Source organism: Stegostoma tigrinum, chromosome 34 (assembly GCF_030684315.1).
Source record: "Stegostoma tigrinum isolate sSteTig4 chromosome 34, sSteTig4.hap1, whole genome shotgun sequence".
NCBI classification, from domain to species: domain Eukaryota; kingdom Metazoa; phylum Chordata; class Chondrichthyes; order Orectolobiformes; family Stegostomatidae; genus Stegostoma; species Stegostoma tigrinum.
The window spans coordinates 23,861,890-23,885,678 of record NC_081387.1 but is presented as its reverse complement, the minus strand read 5'-3'; the positions used below and the strand labels follow the sequence as shown (position 1 = coordinate 23,885,678).

General features: G+C 45.6%; 1 protein-coding gene across 10 annotated transcripts in view; it reads left to right on the top strand.

Moving 5' to 3' along the window:
* The window catches only part of LOC125446539 (butyrophilin subfamily 3 member A1-like), an 85,880-nt gene that overhangs the window by 16,751 nt on the left and 45,340 nt on the right, over positions 1-23,789 (top strand). For 4 of the 10 annotated variants that reach the window (XM_059639510.1, XM_048520180.2, XM_059639509.1 and 1 more), the window contains exon 2: positions 15,434-15,519. In XM_059639510.1, the coding sequence (XP_059495493.1) occupies positions 15,462-15,519 (58 nt within the window). In that variant the 5' untranslated portion in view covers positions 15,434-15,461. Of the gene's footprint in view, positions 1-8,838; positions 8,863-11,799; positions 11,958-14,765; positions 14,898-15,433; positions 15,520-23,789 lie in introns of those variants that run through there. The other 6 variants (XM_048520179.2, XM_059639506.1, XM_059639505.1 and 3 more) reach the window with 6 other exon arrangements.

The following is a 23,789-nucleotide window of genomic DNA, read 5'->3' as shown; positions in this document are numbered from 1 at the left end:
TGGACGACATGTCCATCCTGGGCCTCCTCCATTGCCACAACGATGCCACTTGAAGGTTGCAGGAACAGAACCTCATATTTCGCTTGGGGACCCTGTAGCCCAATGGTCTCAATGTGGACTTCACAAGCTTCAAAATCTCCCCTCCCCCCACTGCATCCCAAAACCAGCCCAGCTCGTCCCCAACTCCTTGAATTGTCCATCTTTTCTCCCACCTCACTGACCAATTACATCCCCACTTCCTACCTACTCGTCTCATCCACACCTCCTTGACCTTTCGGTCTTCTCTGCACCTGTCTGCTCCTCTATCCACCTTCTACTATCACCTCCCCTTCTCTCTATTTATTTCAGAGCCTCTTTCCCCTTCCCCCTTTCTGAAGAAGTTTCCAGACCCAAATTGTCAGCTCGTCTTCTCCTCTGATGCTGCCTGGCCTGCTGTGTTCATCCAGCACCACACCTTGTTATCTAATTTACAGGTATCCTGTCAAGTCTCCTTCAAATTTCATATGTTTCAGAAAGACCACCTGTCATTCATCTAAACTCAAATGAATAAAGGCTCAGCATACTCGATAAATTAACTCCTTCATCCCAGGAATCATTCATGTGAACGCCATTGTATCGTTTGTTAAGTCTGGGGACCAAAACTGGTACAGTCATCGAGGTGCAGCCTCACCAACACCCTACATAGGTGAAACGAGGCTTTCTCATTTTAAAACTCAAGCTCACTAATAATAAAGACCAGAATTCCATTTGCCATCATGTTACTTGCTATTCCTTCTTATTATTGTCTTTGTGTTTCATGCAGAAGAACATTCAGATCCTTTTGCACAGCATTTTTCTTTGGAGTCTCCTTCTATTTACATAATAGTTTGCCTTTTGATTGTTCATACTGTTGTCTGGAATAGATTGTCTCTAAGACCTGCAGACTCCTCAACCAGTGTACACAATATTAATTTACCCAGGCACCTTAGTATGTTACAGGAAAGACTACACAGCATGAATCTGCAGTTAATGAGCCAGGTCGCAACTTTATTTTAAGACAATGAAGGCTAAGAGTTAAATTTTACACTTTCAATAACTATTCCTAACTATCCAATTCTTTAGAAACTTGAGATACTTCCCAGATACCAGTAACTTTTGCTGGTCTGATGCAGTGTTCAGTCTGTACCTGTCTTCACAGGTTGACTCTCTCTCTCTCTCTGTTTGAAAAGTGAGCTGCTCCGGTCACTGATGTATCCTGACACGCAGAGTGGGGCAGTACCCCAAGGCCTGACAGACTGGGTTCTTATACCCTCCTGGTTCCCCTCCAGAGTTTTCCAAGGACTTGACCAATCAGAGGAATCAAATTAATTGGAATTGTCACCTTGAAATGCTGCTTATCGCTCTCCATGGCATGCTTATCAGTGAGTCCTTTCGTGTATCTGCTCTGGGGGCCGGGAAGCCTGGTTTTATCCCAGAATATACACTTTTTTTTTGTCTGACTGATGAATTCTGTGAATTCTATTCATCATGTCTGCACCATGCAACTGAAGAAGGGTCCAGACCTGAAACGTCAGTTTTCCTGCTCCTCTGATGCTGCTTGGCTTCCTGTGTTCATCCAGCTCTACACCTTGTTATCCCATGCAAGTAGTGTTGTTTGTCAGGAATTCAGTTGCCATTTCACACCTCCTGATGTGTTCTGGTGTCTCTCTGGTTTCAATTGTCTGGGCTTTAATCTTGCAAGGACTTGCCCCCAGCCTGAATTGTCTCTTGTTCCCATTATCCCTGATAAGCTTTTGTGCTCCTGAGATGCTGCTTGGCCTGCTGTGTTCATCCAGCCTCACATTTTATTATCCTGAATTGTCTCTTGTGTCTGTTTTGGCTCAGGCATTTCCAGCATACTTTGCTTTTTGGCCAAATTTGATGCCCTGCTTATTTCAGTTGCTGTGCCTGTATTTCTGATTTTTATTTCACTTGAACAGTCACACGCTGCTACATTCCTTCTCTTGAACAATAGAAAAAGCATTTGCAAATACTGTAAAGGTACAAAGCTGATGTAGGTCTATCATGGGGTGTATGTGTCGTAAAGGCAACATACAGGACAAACCATCATGAATTCAGGTAATTAAATGAGCATGCAAATCAAGTTGGTAAAGTTCAGTACATCATAATTACACAATGTTTACATGATTACATGCAGCAGTAAATTGTTGCAACACTGCACATTATTGTTTTTCAGTATACATAAAAGAAGCCACTGCAAAAAAAAATTCAGAATTTAAAGTAATTAGCAAAGTAGGAAGGGATACATAAGCATGCATATGTACATCAGAGAATAGAGAAAATAACCAAAGTGTTCCCTGTGTCCAATGGATCTCTAACTCAGGCATGTGCACTGCTTATGGTGATTGTGTCAAGTTGTTGAGATATCCGCTTTATCCAACTCCTGATCTTTAGAGTTATCACTGTGACATACACTAGAGTAAATGAGACTGTGATGACAGCCAGATGGGAGAAGAGACGGATCCATGGATCGATCTGAATATTTGTGCCTCGGTTCCAGAAGTCATCCCACCAATTAGTAAACTTAAACTCATCTATTTCATACTGTAGCATTTGGGTATGCTGTACTGTGCAAATGACAGTTTGGTGGGCACTTGTTAGTTGTGTTCAGACCTCATGCAGCTTCTCTGGTCAGAGTTTTATCCCAGTGTCAAAGAATTTCTCAAAGAATTTCCTGACAGAATCTCTCAGTTAATCAGCAGCATTGATGAATGTCATTTGTCTCCGATGTATGTCAGTTAACTCTATTCAGCCTGTGCGTGCAGGGATGTGGGGGTTGAAACAAAAGGTGGATGTTGCAGGTGGAATGTCCATTCTGATAGTTATCAAGTGAGGGTGTTACATAGTATTCTCCCTCCCTGCCATATAAGACCTGTGTCCTAGCTTCAACAGTGCAGTTTGAATCACTGTTTGTTTTAAAATAACAGAGAGCATGTTCATTAGGATATACAGACAATAGTTCGGCCTGTTTGTTTGCATTTACTTAGAGTGGTTCCTATTAATATCTTATATCTTACCACAGCATTTGGGAGGATGTCATGGATACCTATCCAAATACCAGTTTTTTATAATTCCAATATTTTCAGCTTCAAAGGTCTTCAACCCAACTTTGTCACTAGCACCAAGCCCAGCACCTCACCAACAGTGTCCTTGCAGTTGTCATTATACCACACCTTGGTGAGCTGTTGCAATAGACATCTAGAGATGTTAGATAATGAAATGTGAGGCTGGATGAACACAGCAGGCCCAGCAGCATCTCAGGAGCACAAAAGCTGACGTTTCAGGCCTAGACCCTTCATCAGAGAGGGGGATGGGTGAGGGTTCTGGAATAAATAGGGAGAGAGGGGGAGGTGGACCGAAGATGGAGAGAAAAGAAGATAGGTGGAGAGGAGAGTATAGGTGGGGAGGTAGGGAGGGGATAGGTCAGTCCAGAGAAGACAGACAGGTCAAGGAGGTGGGATGAGGTTAGTAGGTAGGAGATGGAGGTGCGGCTTGGGGTGGGAGGAAGGGATGGGTGAGAGGAAGAACAGGTTAGGGAGGCAGAGACAGGTTCGACTGGTTTTGGGATGCAGTGGGTGGAGGGGAAGAGCTGGGCTGGTTGTGTGGTGCTGTCAGGGGAGGGGACGAACTGGGCTGGTTTTGGGATGCGGTGGGGGAAGGGGAGATTTTGAAGCTGGTGAAGTCCACATTGATACCATTGGGCTGCAGGGTTCCCAAGCGGAATATGAGTTGCTGTTTCTGCAACCTTCGGGTGGCATCATTGTGGCACTGCAGGAGGCCCATGATGGACATGTCATCTAAAGAATGGGAGGGGGAGTGGAAATGGTTTGCGACTGGGAGGTGCAGTTGTTTATTGCGAACCGAGCGGAGGTGTTCTGCAAAGCGGTCCCCAAGCCTCCGCTTGGTTTCCCCAATGTAGAGGAAGCCACACTGGGTACAGTGGATGCAGTATACCACATTGGCAGATGTGAAGATGTTAGTGTGGGTTCTCTCCTGGAACAAATGTTTGAGCTGTTCATCAATAATCCAGGAAGGGAAATCACTTGGCTTGCCTGTCTGAGGTTCTCCCTCAACTGTTCAATCATCCAGTTTCCGTAGATGCTGCACAGGGTGCAGGTTTGCTGCTCACCCTCCTCCCTGATTTTGCCCTAGATTATCAGGGTAATTGTCTTGGCGTGACCTTAGAGTATGGTCACTAAGTGATGGCTGTCCTGATTCTCCACTAGTTGTCCCATGGTCTTCTGTCGATTGCCTGTATTCGGTCCCTCCAGGGCTTGTTTGACTTGTTGGGTCAAGATCCTGAGTTTATTTGCCAAATTAGCCAAATCCAGGGTATTGACTATTGGTACTCCTGCTCCATATCCTGTGGCTAGATCATTCAGGAGTAAGGAGTTCTCTTCTCTTCTGTCTATTAGCTGCTGGTCTGGGTTTTCCCTCATATTTCCCTGTTCCTTGTCCCATTATTCTGTGAGGTGGGAATGTAATCATTTAATTGTGAAGGATATCACTGCGGTAACTGTATCCCTGATAAATCTATTATGACTGGCATTAGCTCATGGCGAATGTTGTCAAACAAACTTTTACCTGTGATTGTAATGACTAGTCCGTTGCAAGGGCCTGGTGTGTGTGATGGAGAAACTAGGGGACGAGCCTTCACTGGCGGTCTTAGTCCATTTTTAATTTCATACTCCAGGAGTTCTCCCTGGTGGAGCTTCTGGGGCATCGCCGTCCTAACTCTGGCTTCTTGTCTGAGCTGTATGCTGGGCAACCCACTACCATATACTCATTCTCAGAGAAACCCTATCAAATATCTGCAAACCCCACACTCAGATAACACAATATGGAACTCCTTTTCGGTTTCCTATGGACCATAAACTGATTTTAATACCCGAGTATCACTGATTTTACAGGGTGGAGCAAAACGATCCCATCTACACATACTGCAGTATCTGGTGGGTCATATCACAGCTATCCAGGCTACATCATTTTCCCTTGTGCATGTGCTACATTTTTGGATACAGTCATGACAACAGCACATAATGCACAATAAACGCTCCGTAAGGGGTGCATTGTGGTCTTGGAAAAATCATTTAGGTAAATATCTTGATTAATATCTGACACCGTGTTCTAAATAACATTTTAGAATTGTCAAATTATTCCAAATGTTGTCCATTCCCATACAAAGAAAACATATGAGGGATAATAGAACAAACCTGCACTATCTGCAGGATGTAGTGGAATGGTTTAGTATCCAATTTGCAGGCCGGTTCACCCAACACAACAGAATCCTCCTTCCTGCAGTAACATTCCTTATTTAACAATACAACACCATCTCCTTGATCACTACCCCCCGCCATCCGCCACCACTGCCTTTCACCCATCTCCTGGAATCTTGAGTTGTCTGTTCTGCCTCTCCTGCAACCATGTCTCTGTGATGGTAAAAATATTACAATTCCATGTGTCAGTCAACACACTTAACTCACCTAAATAAACATCGGAAGAACTCCAGATGCTGTAAATCGACACAAAAGCAGAAGTTGCTGGAAAAGCTCAGCAGGTCTGGCAGCATCAGTGAAGAGAAATCACAGTTAATACTTTGGGGCCGGTGACCATTCTGAGGAAGGATCACTGGACCCAAAAGATTAACTTTGATTTCTCTTCACAGATGTTGCCAGACCTGCTGAGCTTTTCCAGCAACTTCTGCTTTTGTTTCCACTTAGCTCATCTGTTTTACCTGTAATATTGGGAATTGTAGACACCATTCAGCCTTGTCTTACTCCCTTCAAACTCAACATGGCTGAACTCCCTTGGTACTGGTTCATTTACCAAGGTCTTATCCTTATTGCACTGACACTCTATGTCTCCTTTCCCTGCTGAACTGGATTATATTTCTCCCAAAAGCACTGCTAACCCACCTTCAATGATGATGGTTCCAATCTAGTTTGTGTTTAACCTGCTTGTGCAGGTCTGACCTTCCTAAGGTCCCAGGGTGACCAAGAAATCTAAAATCCTTCCCCTCCTGCACCAACTCATGAAATACACATTTATCAGCCTAATTCTGTGCCTGTGTTTGTGTGCTGCTCTTTAGCCTACTTCCTCATTCCTTGAATTCTTATCTCTCATTCTACCAACATCATTGGTATCACCCTCACCCTTTATGATGACCTGCAGCAGTTCAGTGACATCCCTGACCCTGGAACCAAGGAGACAACATACTATCCTGGAGACACGTCCGTGATTTCAGAAATGCCTGCCTGTTCTCTTAAATAATAAATTCCATATCACGATTGCTCCTGCTTTCTTCTTCCTTCCCTCCTGTACAGTCAGGATGCCTGTGATATCAGAAGCTTGGGTCTGTCGGCACTCCCTTGATGAAACAATGATCCCATCAGCTTTAAAAATGGAAAACAGATTTGAAATTGGGACCCCAAGAGCCTCCTGCAGTGCCCACCTGATTCTGTTTGACTACCTGATGGTACCCCATTCCCTTCTGATTTATAGTGTGACCACCTCTCTAAATGTGCTATCCACATACCTCATGGTCTCACGGATGTGCCACACTGACTCCAGCTGGACTCAATCTCCAAAACCTGGTGCTCAAGTTTCTGCAGCTGGAGCACCTCCTGCAAATATGATCATTTAGGATCCATGACTTCCCATGTCTAACAGGCCACACATTCCACTGTTCTGCAATTATCTTTGTCCATCCTGTCATTCATTGATCATCAGTTGCCTTGGTATTACTTGCATCTCAGTTCTGTCTTTGATTTTTAAAATTTGTCTTTGATTTTTAAAATTTTCCTTTGACCAATCCCTCTCCTTCACTAATCAGTTTATAGTAGTATTTACAATCATCATTAGACGATTTGCCAGGACACTGCTCCCAGCATGGCTCATATGAAGCCCATCTCAAGGGAACAGCTTTCTCTTTGCTCAGTACTGATCCTAGTATCTCATGAATCAAAACACATTTCTTCCGCAGCAGTCTTGAAGCCTCTCTACTCTTATTTACCCAAATCCAATGTTCATGTCATGTTGCAATCTGAATATCATTAATTTTGTGGCTGTGCTTTTTAATTTTTCCCTGAGCTGCTCATAATTTCTCAGGACACCTCTTTCCTAGTTCTACCTATGTCATTGGTATGTTTGTGGACCATACAAATTGGATCCTTCCCTCCTCATTTAATTTATTCTCCAGCCCAGAAGAGATGTTCTTAATCAAGGCACCAGTAGGCAACACATCCTTTGGGATATCCTGTCTTTGCTACAGAGAAGAGTATCTATTTCCCTAACTGTGCTCATCCCCTACTATCTCTACAATACTGTTTCCTTCCTGCATCAGGCTGGTGCTCTGTAGTCAGTTCACTTTTTCTTCCTGCAGTATGAGCTGTCATCCACATCAGCAACACCTCATACCCACAGGATAAGGGACTGGCCGAGGCTTCTGTGAAGCTGAAATCTTGATTCCAAAACCTGCACAATCACAGTCACACTGCCCTGGCCCTGACCATGGACCAAATTTGATGTAATTTATCAAAGAAATACAACTACCTCATGAAACCGTGTTCAGGGATTTCTCCCCCTGCCTGATGGGACACAGTATCTGCAGCTCAATTCCTGCTCATCAGCTCACAGTCAAAGTTTCGGGAGTGGCCAACACTCGTTATGGATGTGGTCATAATGGATCATACTGGAATCCACCAGCACCCATATATTACAGATGAAACACATTACCTGCCCTGCTTTCTCCATTCTGTTCTATTAATTTCATTTAATTGTTTATTTATAAAATTAATTTTGATTTAAATGGTTTAAAAATGCATATCTGAATTGCACTTTTCAGCTTTCAATAATATCTCCTGAATTAAACAAGTTGGGCCAATGAAAAGAAACATGAAGAAATACCCACATATCACCAACATGTTTTTCTGTTATGTTGTACTTCAGCTCTGACAGATAGTATCAGGTTGAAGTGGTTCACTGCTGCCAGATTTAACATTTGCTGCCACTCACTTTCTTATTCTGATCCATTAACCGGTCTGTTTCACAGTGATGCTGACCTGCCGCACAATCCTCTCAGTCTGCTTTGCAGTGATACTGATCTACTGCACACTCCCAGTCAGTTTCACAGTGATACTGACCTGCCGCACACCCCTCTCAGTCTGTTTCACATTGATATTGACCTGCCACACACTCCCCCCAGTCTGTTTCACAGTGACACTGACCTGCTGCACACTCCCCCAGTCTGTTTCACAGTGATACTGACCTGCTGCACACTCCTCCCAGTCTGTTTCACAGTGATACTGACCTGCTGCACACTCCCCCGAGTCTGTTTCACAGTGACACTGACCTGCTGCACACTCCTCCCAGTCTGTATCACAGTGATACTGCCATGCTGCACACTCCTCCCAGTCTGTTTCACAGTGATACTGACCTGCCGCACACTCCTGCCAGTCTGTTTCACAGTGATACTGACCTGCTGCACACTCCACATTCCTTAGAGTGAATTTATAGGCAGTTGTGTTTCCATACATCTGCTACACTTGTCATTCCATGGAGGTAGTGGATTTTGAAGATGATTTTAAAGGTCCTTTGATGAGTTGTTGCAGTCTGTCTTTTGAGTGCTTCAAAATGCTTTGACTATGCATCAGTCACAGAGAGAGTGAATGTTGAACATGGTGGTCTGGTGCCAAACAAGTGGGTTGCTTCAATGATGTCATGCTTCTTGACTGTTGTTGGAGCTGCATTCATCCAGACAAGTGGGAGATTTTTTTTATCATATTCCTTGCCATGTTCCCAGACCAGACATCTTCCCAAAATATGGTAAGGAGATAACCTTGACCCAAACTTATATAGTATCAGAGATAATGGGAACTGCAGATGCTGGAGATTCCAAGATAATAAAATGTGAGGCTGGATGAACACAGCAGGCCAAGCAGCATCTCAGGAGCACAAAAGCTGACGTTTCGGGCCTAGACCCTTCATCAGAGAGGGGGATGGGGAGAGGGAACTGGAATAAATAGGGAGAGAGGGGGAGGCGGACCGAAGATGGAGAGTAAAGAAGATAGGTGGAGAAGGTGTGGGTGGGGAGGTAGGGAGGGGATAGGTCAGTCCAGGGAAGACGGACAGGTCAAGGAGGTGGGATGAGGTTAGTAGGTAGCTGGGGGTGCGGCTTGGGGTGGGAGGAAGGGATGGGTGAGAGGAAGAACCGGTTAGGGAGGCAGAGACAGGTTGGACTGGTTTTGGGATGCAGTGGGTGGGGGGGAAGAGCTGGGCTGGTTGTGTGGTGCAGTGGGGGGAGGGGATGAACTGGGCTGGTTTAGGGATGCAGTGGGGGAAGGGGAGATTTTGAAACTGGTGAAGTCCACATTGATACCATATGGCTGCAGGGTTCCCAGGCGGAATATGAGTTGCTGTTCCTGCAACCTTCGGGTGGCATCATTGTGGCAGTGCAGGAGGCCCATGATGGACATGTCATCAAGAGAATGGGAGGGGGAGTGGAAATGGTTTGCGACTGGGAGGTGCAGTTGTTTGTTGCGAACTGAGCGGAGGTGTTCTGCAAAGCGGTCCCCAAGCCTCCGCTTGGTTTCCCCAATGTAGAGAAAGCCGCACCGGGTACAGTGGATGCAGTATACCACATTGGCAGATGTGCAGGTGAACCTCTGCTTAATGTGGAATGTCATCTTGGGGCCTGGGATGGGGGTGAGGGAGGAGGTGTGGGGACAAGTGTAGCATTTCCTGCGGTTGCAGGGGAAGGTGCCGGGTGTGGTGGGGTTGGAGGGCAGTGTGGAGCGAACAAGGGAGTCACGGAGAGAGTGGTCTCTCCGGAAAGCAGACAGGGGTGGGGATGGAAAAATGTCTTGGGTGGTGGGGTCGGATTGTAAATGGCGGAAGTGTCGGAGGATAATGCGTTGTATCCGGAGGTTGGTAGGGTGGTGTGCGAGAACGAGGGGGATCCTCTTGGGGCGGTTGTGGCGGGGGCGGGGTGTGAGGGATGTGTCGCGGGAAATGCGGGAGACGCGGTCAAGGGCGTTCTCAATCACCGTGGGGGGGAAGTTGCGGTCCTTAAAGAACTTGGACATCTGGGATGTGCGGGAGTGGAATGTCTTATCGTGGGAGCAGATGCGGCGGAGGCGGAGGAATTGGGAATAGGGGATGGAATTTTTGCAGGAGGGTGGGTGGGAGGAGGTGTATTCTAGGTAGCTGTGGGAGTCGGTGGGCTTGAAATGGACATCAGTTACAAGCTGGTTGCCTGAGATGGAGACTGAGAGGTCCAGGAAGGTGAGGGATGTGCTGGAGATGGCCCAGGTGAACTGAAGGTTGGGGTGGAAGGTGTTGGTGAAGTGGATGAACTGTTCGAGCTCCTCTGGGGAGCAAGAGGCGGCGCCGATACAGTCATCAATGTACCGGAGGAAGAGGTGGGGTTTGGGGCCTGTGTAGGTGCGGAAGATGGACTGTTCCACGTAACCTACAAAGAGGCGGGCATAGCTGGGGCCCATGCGGGTGCCCATGGCCACCCCCTTAGTCTGTAGGAAGTGGGAGGAGTCAAAAGAGAAGTTGTTGAGTGTGAGGACGAGTTCCGCTAGGCGGATGAGAGTGTCGGTGGAGGGGGCCTGGTCGGGCCTGCGGGACAGGAAGAAGCGGAGGGCCTTGAGGCCATCTCCATGCGGAATGCAGGTGTACAGGGACTGGACGTCCATGGTGAATATGAGGTGTTGGGGGCCAGGGAATTGGAAGTCCTGGAGGAGGTGGAGGGCGTGGGTGGTGTCACGGACATAGGTGGGGAGTTCCTGGACCAAAGGGGAGAAAATGGAGTCCAGATAGGTGGAGATGAGTTCGGTGGGGCAGGAGCAGGCTGAGACGATAGGTCGACCAGGGCAGGCAGGTTTGTGGATTTTGGGAAGGAGATAGAAACGGGCCGTGCGGGGTTGGGGAACAATGAGGTTGGAGGCTGTGGGTGGGAGGTCCCCTGAGGTGATGAGGTCATGAATGGTGTTGGAGATGATGGTTTGGTGCTCGGGTGTGGGGTCATGATCGAGGAGGCGGTAGGAGGTGGTGTCGGAGAGTTGGCGTCTGGCCTCGGCGATGTAGAGGTCAGTACGCCATACTACCACTGCGCCACCCTTGTCTGCGGGTTTGATGGTGAGGTTGGGGTTGGAGCGGAGGGAGCGGAGGGCTGCCCGTTCTGCGGGGGAGAGGTTGGAGTGGGTGAGAGGGGTGGAGAGGTTGAGGCGGTTAATGTCTCGACGGCAGTTGGAGATGAAGAGGTCGAGGGAGGGTAGGAGGCCTGGGGGTGGTGTCCAGGAGGAGGACTTGTGTTGGAAGCGGGTGAAGGGGTCAGTGGAAGGAGGGTTGGGTTCCCGGTTGAAGAAGTAGGCATGCAGGCGAAGACGGCGGAAAAACTGCTCTGTGTCCGACCGTGACTGGTATTCGTTGATGTGTGGTTGTAGGGGGACAAAGGTGAGCCCCTTGCTCAGGACTGACCGTTCGTCCTCAGTCAGTGGGAGGTCTGGGGGGATGGTGAAGATTCGGCAGGGCTCAGGGTGGCTGTCTCCTCTGGGGTTGCAGGCTGTGGAGGTTGTGGGCGGAGCGATGATGTCGTCGGCCGTGGGCGGGGTTCCGTCGGCCGTGGGCGGGGTTCCGTCGGCGTCGACCGTGGGCGGGGTTCCGTCGGCGTCGGCCGTGGGCGGGGTTCCGTCGGCGTCGGCCGTGGGCGGGGTTCCGTCGGCGTCGGCCGTGGGCGGGGTTCCGTCGGCGGTGGGAGGATCGGGGTGGGCGGCAGCAGCTGAGGTGAGGGTGGTGTGTGGGCTGTCGTACCTGGACGTGGAGGTGGTGACTGCAGCAGCGGTTCCGGAAGTTCTGTGGCCGGCGGAGGCCGATGTGACGTCATCGGTGGGGTCTCCGGCCGTGTCCTCATGGTCAATGGCGGCGGGTGCATGGTGGGGGAGGGGCAGGGACAGAGTCGGGATTTGGGAGGCGCAGGAATCCTCTGGTGGGTGGCAGGGGCCAGTGAGTTTGTTGTACTTACGATTTTTGGTGTCCAGTAAAGCTGAGTGGAACTGGGTGTTCAGTCTGTGGATCCTGCGGAGGATAAAAAACAGCAGAGGTCCTTTGCAGGTCTGGGAGAGGGAGGCTCTGAGCTGGGGCAGGCTGGATTGCAGTGCCTGGAGGTGCCGGCGCATGGCTGCGAGTGTCTGTTTCAGGACTCGCAGGGAGAACCGCTTCTGAAGGGTCTGAATATTCTGGGTGTAGAGGTGGTCACGGTTGGGGCCAAATTGGGAAGGCTGAAATGTAGACTGTAGTCCCTTGGGGATGATCTGGTTCCGTAGGCAGGTGCTGAGAAAGGTGATGTGGCTGTGGTACCTGGTTTGCTTCAGGACATGGTCGAGCAGTCCTGGCCCCCAACACCTCATATTCACCATGGACGTCCAGTCCCTGTACACCTGCATTCCGCATGGAGATGGCCTCAAGGCCCTCCGCTTCTTCCTGTCCCGCAGGCCCGACCAGGCCCCCTCCACCGACACTCTCATCCGCCTAGCGGAACTCGTCCTCACACTCAACAACTTCTCTTTTGACTCCTCCCACTTCCTACAGACTAAGGGGGTGGCCATGGGCACCCGCATGGGCCCCAGCTATGCCTGCCTCTTTGTAGGTTACGTGGAACAGTCCATCTTCCGCACCTACACAGGCCCCAAACCCCACCTCTTCCTCCGGTACATTGATGACTGTATCGGCGCCGCCTCTTGCTCCCCAGAGGAGCTCGAACAGTTCATCCACTTCACCAACACCTTCCACCCCAACCTTCAGTTCACCTGGGCCATCTCCAGCACATCCCTCACCTTCCTGGACCTCTCAGTCTCCATCTCAGGCAACCAGCTTGTAACTGATGTCCATTTCAAGCCCACCGACTCCCACAGCTACCTAGAATACACCTCCTCCCACCCACCCTCCTGCAAAAATTCCATCCCCTATTCCCAATTCCTCCGCCTCCGCCGCATCTGCTCCCACGATAAGACATTCCACTCCCGCACATCCCAGATGTCCAAGTTCTTTAAGGACCGCAACTTCCCCCCCACGGTGATTGAGAACGCCCTTGACCGCGTCTCCCGCATTTCCCGCGACACATCCCTCACACCCCGCCCCCGCCACAACCGCCCCAAGAGGATCCCCCTCGTTCTCACACACCACCCTACCAACCTCCGGATACAACGCATTATCCTCCGACACTTCCGCCATTTACAATCCGACCCCACCACCCAAGACATTTTTCCATCCCCACCCCTGTCTGCTTTCCGGAGAGACCACTCTCTCCGTGACTCCCTTGTTCGCTCCACACTGCCCTCCAACCCCACCACACCCGGCACCTTCCCCTGCAACCGCAGGAAATGCTACACTTGTCCCCACACCTCCTCCCTCACCCCCATCCCAGGCCCCAAGATGACATTCCACATTAAGCAGAGGTTCACCTGCACATCTGCCAATGTGGTATACTGCATCCACTGTACCCGGTGCGGCTTTCTCTACATTGGGGAAACCAAGCGGAGGCTTGGGGACCGCTTTGCAGAACACCTCCGCTCAGTTCGCAACAAACAACTGCACCTCCCAGTCGCAAACCATTTCCACTCCCCCTCCCATTCTCTTGATGACATGTCCATCATGGGCCTCCTGCACTGCCACAATGATGCCACCCGAAGGTTGCAGGAACAGCAACTCATATTCCGCCTGGGAACCCTGCAGCCATATGGTATCAATGTGGACTTCACCAGTTTCAAAATCTCCCCTTCCCCCACTGCATCCCTAAACCAGCCCAGTTCATCCCCTCCCCCCACTGCACCACACAACCAGCCCAGCTCTTCCCCCCCACCCACTGCATCCCAAAACCAGTCCAACCTGTCTCTGCCTCCCTAACCGGTTCTTCCTCTCACCCATCCCTTCCTCCCACCCCAAGCCGCACCCCCAGCTACCTACTAACCTCATCCCACCTCCTTGACCTGTCCGTCTTCCCTGGACTGACCTATCCCGTCCCTACCTCCCCACCCACACCTTCTCCACCTATCTTCTTTACTCTCCATCTTCGGTCCGCCTCCCCCTCTCTCCCTATTTATTCCAGTTCCCTCCCCCCATCCCCCTCTCTGATGAAGGGTCTAGGCCCGAAACGTCAGCTTTTGTGCTCCTGAGATGCTGCTTGGCCTGCTGTGTTCATCCAGCCTCACATTTTATTATCTCCCAAACTTATATATTTGTTTAAAGCCAAGTGTCACGCACTTTTCTGCAGATGTAGTTTGAAAGGCCCAACACTAGACTTTAAGTAAAACATGCATTATTCTTACAGAATAGTTAAAATACAAAATAAAATTGGCATGACTTAACAACATAATATAAGATTTAACCACTAATCATCAGCTGTTCCATTATAGGCAGCCGCCCATAAACACACTCTTCGGCAAAAACGCGCTTCAGCAAAACAGCTCTGATTCACTTGCTGGTTCTCTCCAGTCCGGGAGAAAAAAAACTACACCTCTTGATTTTTAAGAGGAACTCTCACTGTCGTAGATTTCGACCTCGCAGAGAACTCAAGCTGTTAGCTCAGCAGTCAGCAGACCTCACGAACCAAGAGCAAAACTAAAAGACTTCCTCTGTCCGTGTGAGCCCTGACCCTGCCCAATCATGATTCTTTTGTCTCATTTTAAAATAACATCCAGGTAGAACTTAAAGGCTGCTTACCAACTGCCTATCAGTAAGAGGCATTCCGATAACATTGTGGCAACATTTCTCTTCAAGAGAAACAGGACCGATCACGTCGTTCTTAAAGTGCCATCACACTTGGTAGATGGTGACCACGCTTCAGGGAGTTAGAAGTGAGTTGCTTGCTGTAAAAATCCAGCTTCACCCCCACAATAATAGAACTGTAGGTTCCCCTTTGGAATTCTACTCCCCTCTTCACCCCACTAACCCATAGCTGAGCTCTTCAAAGGGGGAGAAGGAGAAGTGGAGGATTGCCAGTCAGGATATCCGAGATATTGTGCATATTCACAGCATATTCTAATGGCACAGTGACTAATCTCCATTCATCAGGGACTCAGTTCCTGTTGGGCACCAAACCCTGAGGGCAGCAATGACAACCCAATGAATAACATGCATATCAAATGTGAAGTTTTGACTCATCTTAAGTCAGGGTTATTATCCAGGTGATTATCGATCATTGTGTTTTTAAAAAGATTCCAGAGACATTACCCACAGCTGTAAAAGAATTATAAGGGAATGCATTAATAACACACAAATGTTCATAAGAGGGAATAGTTGCAGAAATTGTTTTAACAATGGCATGCGTGCACTGTTGGTATAACATGAGATCCGTGACAAATAAGTAGACTATCACATCTCTACCTCTCAGGCAATTCTTCTTCTGCTGAGATCTGAGGATGGAAGGTGTTCACCACTTTGTGCTATTACTGCTTGTGATTCATGACTCGGCGAAAGGTAAGGATCTTTGTAATCTGTTTAATGAAATTACCAGTTGCCCTCCAGTGCTGTTCCTTACACTGATTTGAAGGGAATATTCATTACTTAATGTGTAGGATTTCTACAAAGTATGGAATAATGTCCCAGTCAATAATTTGCAGCGATTCTATAAGTCAGTTGCCATTTTTATTAAATCGTATTCTGGATTTTTTTACAAAGGAGATTTGAGAATACCACTTCATAATTCTAGGCAGTATTCTATGAAAACCATAAATGATAGGCCTATGTTTTGTGCAATCGTGGGGAGTTTGGAGTGATTCCAATGCTGGAGTAAAGATATTAGAATTAATTTTTCATTTGATGGATAATAATAAACATTGTGTAAATTGAAGTTATATTCTCTTTCTGACGATTCACTAACCTCTAGTTTTCATCAAAGATGCACATCAATATTTGACTTTTGGAAATGAATGTCAATATCATTGAGATAATTCATGAGAAAGCAACAGGGACAAACAATATGACAGGAAAATAAGGCAATATTTATTCATAAATCACTAAAAGTCTACATGCAGGTGCAGCAAGCAGTGAGGAAAACAAATGGTATGTTGGCTGTTATTGCAAAAGGATTTGAGTTCAGATGTAAAGATACCCTGCTGCAGTTGAATAGATCCTTGGTGTGACCTCACCTGGGGTTCTGTGTACACTTTTGGTCTTTTATCTAAGAATGGACACAGTTGCCACAAATGGTATTCACTTGGTACCTAATTTAGGAGGAAGGAGTAGGCACATACACTGGGTTGTTTATGAAAGTTGTGTTCAGAAAGGTAATTCAGGATTTTTTAAAAAATGCTAAGCAAGTAAAAAGCCAAAGCAATAAATTGATCTTTCAATTGATGTTAAATTGAAACTTAATATTAATATTTGGGGTGGCGTGGTGGCTCAGTGGTTAGCACTGCTGTCTCACAGAGCTAGGATCCTGGGTTCAATCCCACCTTGGGTGACTGTCTGTGTGCAGTTTGCACATTGTCTCCGTGTCTGTGTGGGTTTCCCCGGATGCTCCGGTTTCCTCCCACAGTCTAAAGATGTGCAGGCTAGGTGAATTGGCCATGGTAAATTGCCCGTCGTGTTTATGTGTATGTCAGGTGGGTTTGGGGAATGGATCTGATTGGGATACTGTGAGGGTCAGTGTGGATTTGTTGGGCCAAAGTACCTGATTCCAAACTGTAGGAACTCTATGGATAAATAAACAATAATGATGACCTTTAAAAAGTTCCAAGCAGCAGGGTTAATAACACATCTTTGGCCTTTTTGTGTCAGAAGCATAGCATGAGAGAAAAAGGGACAGATAGGAAACGTACAAGTCCAGGTCACCAAGAGAGGAGAACTCGGTTCACCTGACGATTTGAGTTGAACTAACCTTGAATTCACATTTGCCTCTAATGGGACACTTGCAGACATAGCACAATAGAATTAATATCAAAGTGGGCATCAGAAACAATTTTCCTCACTACCTGGGCTTTCCTCCTCACCTGGCCTGGTTTGTGGATAGGTTTTTCCGGCATAAGGGGAACGGGAAGGGTTATGGGTGTTCGATGGACGGGAGTTGGAGGGAGGAGGAACCAGGGCCAGTGTGTTGGATTGGGGGAGGCCAGGCTTGAGTGTTGTCCAGTCAGAGAAAAAGGAAATAGAATTGATCTTCACAAAGGAGCTGTAACATTCTAAGGAGATATGACATAGCTTTGATATTTAACATCCATGTTTTGTTACAACCCTCTTGAGAAAATGCACCAATCCTCAAACCCCACAATTGCTGACGTCATCACAAAAAATTAACATTTTAATTCAAATGCTCATATCCCCCAACTTTGAAGTCTGATGTACTCAGCTTAACAGAAAACACTAACCAGGTTCCTGTCCTTCATAAAATTGCTTTTTGGTACATGTAACTAAATATTAATCACAGGCAGGGTAAAACAATTAATTATCAACATGCAGTTCAACAAGTTGAAACCCTGTGTACCTTTTTAATAATCACGCACACATGTAGAGACATAGAGAAATCAAACCAAATGGTGCTCTGGATGGAGAAAAGAGAACTGGGGAAGATTCTTTCATCTCTTCACAGGAGCTGCAGGGCCTGACTAGGTAAAAATGGCAGATTTCCTTCCTTAAAGGATGTTAGTGATCACAGTGGAGTTACACAACAAATGATCATTATTAGATTTCTAATTCTCAACTTTATTTGAATTCAAATTGCACTGGAGGTCAAGATATGGTTCAAGCCCAGGTCCCTGCAACATCACCTGAGCCTCTAGGCTACTTGTCCAATGATAAATAACTCCTCCTCCTTCCAGAGGTTATGGCAGCCATAGGTAAAATTATATGTCCTATACTATGTCCTAAACCCGAGGCCCTTCTATGTTTACTGATAGATTGAATAAAAGGAGACACTGGCCCACTGTTATTATCACAGGACTATTACTCCAGAGACCTAGGTAATGTTCAGGAAACTGGATTTGAATCCCACCATGGCTGACGATGGAGTTTCAATCCAATAAAAGCGGTATTAAGAGTGTAATTGTGAACCTCTGAAAACATGTCTAGGCCTGAAACGTCAGCTTTCCTGCTCCTCTGATACAGTCTTGGCCTTCTGTTTTCATCCAGCTGTACACTTTGTTATCTCTTAGAGTCATAGATTTGTACAGCACAGAAACAGACCCATTGGTCCAACTCATCGATGTCGACCAGATATCTGAAATTAATCTTGTTCCATTTTCCAGCATTCAGTGCATTTACCTTGAAACCCTTCCAATTTATGAACCCATCCAGATGCGTTTTAAATGCTGCAATTGTTCCAGCTTCCAAAACTTACTTGGAAGCTCATTCCACTTATGCTCCATCCTCTGCGTGAAAAACTGCCCTTAGGTTCCTTTTAAATCTTTCCCCTCTCACCTTGAACCTATGCCCTCTCATTTTGTACTCCCCTATCCTGGGGATAAACTTTGATACTTATCCTACCCATGCCCCTCATGATTTTATAAACCTCTGTGAGGTCACCACTCAGCCTTTGACACTCCAGGGAAAATAGCCCGAGGCTATTCAGCCTCTCTGGAGAGCTCAAACCCTCCAACCCTGGCAACATTCTTGCCAATCTTTTCTGAAGCCTTTCAAGTTTCACAACATCTTTCCCATAGCAGAGAAATTGAAGTTAAATGCAGTAGTCCAAAAGTGACCTAACCAATGTCTTGTACAGCTACAACATAACCTTCCAAATTCTATATTTAATGCACTAACCAATAAACGCCTTCTTCACTACCCTGTCTGCCTGGAACCCCCTTTCAAGAAACTATGAACCTGCACTCTAAGGTCTCTCTGTTCAGCAATACTCCCCAGTACTTTACCATTAAGTATATAAGTTCTGCCCTAATTTGCCTTTCCAACATGCAGCACGTCATATTTATCTAAATTAAGCTCCATCTGCCACTCCTGAGACCATCAGTCCAATTCATCAAGGTCCACTGTAAATCCTTTAGGTAAGGAAACTGCCATCCTTACCTGGTCTGACCTACATGTGGCTCCAAATCCAAAGCAATGTAGCCTACCCTGAACTGCCTTTTGGGCAATTAGGGAGGGGCAATAAATCTTGTGAATGAATTTTCTGAAAAAAGACAGCATGCAGGAAGTTTGCTTTCTGCTTTTTGTTTAAACACAAAGTTTCGTGAGGCAGGAAGTTATTTATCATCTTGAAGGATCCATGGGCAGCTGTCACTGATGTTAGCAAATGACCTGAATTTCTCTCCAGAAAGTTTGCTGAGTGAAGAAGTACTGGTATTGAAAGAAGTGTTTTATTTCTGAAGAAGGTTTCTAGTTCTTTGTTGTATTTGTTCCTGTATTTGTACCTTATATAGAGGAACAAATCAATCCTAATTTACCTGTTGAAGGTATGGACTTCTTGTTACTGAATGACTTGGCTGGGGATAAATCATTGCCATCTCTTCGCTGGTTCTGCTGATACAAAAGTTTATGGGAAAAGTTGAGTAAATTCCGAGTACCAAATAATTTTTGAAAACCTGTTTTTGCAATTAATGTTCAGATTAAACATATGTCAAAAATGATAAAGGATCCCGACCCGAAACATCAACATCCCTGCTCCTCTGATGCTCCCTGGCTCACTGTGTTCTTCCAGCTCCACACTGTGTTATCTCTGACTGCAGCATCGGAAGTTCTTAGTATCGCACAAAAATGTTTTAAACTGGTTCTGAAACAAAAACAGAAATTGCTGGTGAAAATCACCAGATCTAGCAGCATGCCTGGGGAGAAAACAGAGTTAATGTTTTGAGATTGGTGACTCTTCATCAGAACTCATAACCAGGTGAGAACGAGTGATATTTATGCTGAAGACAGGGATGGGGGAGGGGTGAAGGGAGGAAAAGTGAGCAGATAGGCGGAGACAGAGGCCAGAGAGAGAGAGAGAGAGAGAGGAAAGGAGTAGACAGACAGGGGAATTGTTGACAGTAAGCCAGGACAGAAGAGAAACTGAATAAGAGCTGACTGTGGGAGAGAAGGGGTATGCTGTGCTGTTAGCAACAAATGTCATGACAGGACCATGGTGAGGAACAAACATGGAGTGACATAATCAGCTTCTAACTTTCTAGAGACTGCAGAGACCCCAAGTGAAAAACGAAATGCTGTTCTTCCAGCTTATGCTGAGCCTCACCAGGGCATTGCAACAAGCCTGAGACATAGCTGGTGGCCAGGGAATATGGTGGTATGTTGAAATGGAAGGTAATTGAAACTTGAGGTCAGAACCTTGAGGTCTTCTGCAGAGCAAGTATAAACTTTTAAAAAGAACATTGTAGCATCAGGTGGAGGATAAAATTTAGCAGTAGTTGGAGAAATTTTAAGACAACCTCATTTAAAAATGCAGTAAAGGCATGAGCAAACTTTGGAAAAGCAGATAGCAACAGCCTCAAAGCTAAAGGAAAGCCAAAGGAAAAAGCCTGCTTTGAAGAAAGGTGGAAAGCTGAATCCAATGTTGACATGATCAAGCTGCAGGGATGAATACATGATCTTGAATGTAAATTAAAGCAACAGATTGAGGAAACACTAGCTCTTGCCAGGGCAAAATTAGGCTAATATTAATCTCAGGGAGATATGAAAAACCAAAGGAAATCAGAAGAATTCATGAACTGAACAGATCATGCTTTCTCAGATGATCAATGTTGTAGGGAGAAATATCAAAGAGGAATCTTCAGCAGCAGAAACAATCTTTGTTCAGAGCTCCACTACCACATAAGTGGGAGAGGTCAGAGACCCCTCCAAATCTGTTTTTCACGTGGGGCCCTCTTGATGACAGCTCAGATCACAGGAGAGGTCAATGACGTTACAACTTTCCCCAGCAGAATAGAACATTTTTATGTCTTTCACATTACAATAATGACATGCAACGTTAATGTCATCACTACCCATATCCCCCTAATCTATACATCCAATCCAGTAAACAAGTGATCAATGACAGACAACTCTATGGACAACCCTGTATACTCCCATAATCTCATGATGTCTACCAGATACCTGCATTTTCTGTCTTTGGGATCTTGCAAAGCTTCTGACAATTCTATTCCTTCCCTGACATTTGTCAGCTGCACTGCATTTTATATACCAATAATCTAAATAGTCACTTTTCACAAAAAACTCCTCCAAATTCTCTGCAAACATTTGAACAGAAGACTATCAATTTCTACTAATCATTTAATAGTTTTTAAAATCAACTGAAATCAAAATTGCGTTACTACAGTTCCGCGACACACTGACAGATCGGGACAAGCCTCTCTCACTTCAGCTTGATAGATCAAACAACAGTCCTTCTGACTTGCAGCTACAGTATATGACACCCTGCTATGTACATTCTATTAGAAAATTTTAAATCAGATCTTGAATGAATCTTTGATAATAGGAACTGCAGATGCTGGAGAATCTGAGACAACATGGTGTAGAGCTAGATGAACACAGCAGGCCAAGCAGCATCTTAGGTGCAGGAAAGCTGACGTTTCGGGCCTAGACCTTTCAGTAGAAATGAAATCTGATGAAGGGTCTAGGCCCGAAACATCAGCATTCCTGCTCTTAACATGCTGCTTGGCCTGCTGTGTTCATCCAGCTCTATGCCTTGTTGTCTTGGATGAATCTTTTACTGTTTCTGCTCTAAACACTTTCCATTACTAATTTTCTCAATAAAAAGCATCTATTCAAATTCCACTGATGAGGGTGAAATTCAATCATTTTTCAACTTTACGAAACCATTAAACAAAACTTGTTTAGATTCCATAAATAACGAGGGGACATAACCACAGCTTCATTCTGTATTTTATAACCTGTGTCGGTCACGCTTCCTTTGATCTTTGGATAGAAGAATCTGCACTTAAACTGCAAATGTTAATCTCTCCATGTTTTCCACCCTCCTTTGCTCTCTTAGAGGTTGTCTGTTTACACCGTTTTATATTTCCTAATAATGAAATGGGCCTCTTTACCGCTGACAATCGTTTGCTCAAGGAATGCAACTAACCTTTTCACACTAATTCGTTGTTTGCATTTCTAATTTTACAAACACTTAAAAGGTTCAGAACACTGTATGGTAAGACTTTCTCTTCTACTTTTTAACTAAGTAACAAACTGGGGACTGTGGCTAAACTAGGCCTTTCAAAATGTCCCTTATTAAAATGCTTATATGTTTTAACAGCGGCTATTTAGAACCTAATTATCTTCCCTGACGTTTCTTCCTTCGGAGAACCTTATCTCATCCAGTATCTCTGTATGCTGACTACAAGTCTGGCTGTAAATATCTGCTATATTATTTGCCTAACCCTTTCAGCCATCTTGTGTCAGTTAAAATAAAAAATCCCCAAGCAGCCATCTTGTCAACTTTAGTCATGGGCCACGACAACAATCACCAAAGTGGCCTCAATGAAGTTCTTAAAGCAGAACTTAACTTGGCAGCAAAATATATGGCAAGTATGGAATACAATAGCATTAAACAGGCTTTCCTGGAACACAAAACCTAAGCTTCACATTATGAAAAAGAATGTAAAAGTAAAAATAATCCTGAATTTAAACAAGCTGAGGTGAATTGGACAATTTGGAATTCAACACAATTTGGAATGAAGGACAGTTCGGGTGCTTGGTTGGCATTTGTTTTTGAAAGATTTAGAAATTTAAAAGAAAGCACACTTTCAGGAAAGAAGACGGAGATTAGAAGCTAGAACCTGAAGAGAATAGCTCAAAGTCTGTTGGTAAAAGTCAAAATCCTGATGAATCTGTGTTGTATCACTGTAAAGAGGGCAGGGCAATTGCTAAATAAGACGCGATGTGATAGGGAATATCTTCTTGGGTTTCAGTTCATAACAGCTAGTAGGCAGAAGCCAACTATCAGCGGTGATGTCCCTGACAAGGGTGACCAGGTGTTACAGACAGATTTAGTGTGGTGTCTTTTATTCCATAAACAAGATGGTTCCGAGGAACTTGTGGAATCTTTTCTGATACCATTTGTTGTGGTATTAAGCAGCAGGCTTTCATTAATTAGAATTTTAAAAAACATTATTTATTTCATACGCTTAACCTGAATTATTGTAATGCTACATAAACACGATCTCAAGCATGTCCACACTCTCACACACATTCACATTGAGTAAAAATAATGATGGGATGACCACAGATTACAATTGGAATAGTCTGAAAATTGTAATAGTCACTGATCTTCCACAATGAGTCCTACAATGAATTCCACGTCTCAAGCTGGAGTCAGATTTTAGCAGAAAGGTTCACAGCAGGTTGTGACATTTCTTGCAGTTGAATTGAGATTATATTATAGATATTAGTGATTATAGAGATTGCCAATTATATGTTATAGTATATCAGATTTTATATAGCTTTTTGTGTCAGAAACAAGTCAACCAGGTTCTCTTCATAACAAATGAAGAACTAGGTTGATGCAATCAAACATTACTCAAGTGGTGATGATAAACAAAAGCTCCAACTCTACAAATAAATACAGAAAACTATATCTCTGTCTCTGTCTCTTTCTCTACACACACACACACACAGACACAGACACACACACAAACACACACATACACACACACCATAGGTTAGGAATGTTGTGGCAAGTAACTCACTTTACACCATAAGACCATAAGACAATGGAGTGGAAGTAAGGCCATTCGGCCCATCAAGTCCACTCCGCCATTTAAATCATGGCTGATGGGCATTTCAACTCCACTTCCCTGCACTCT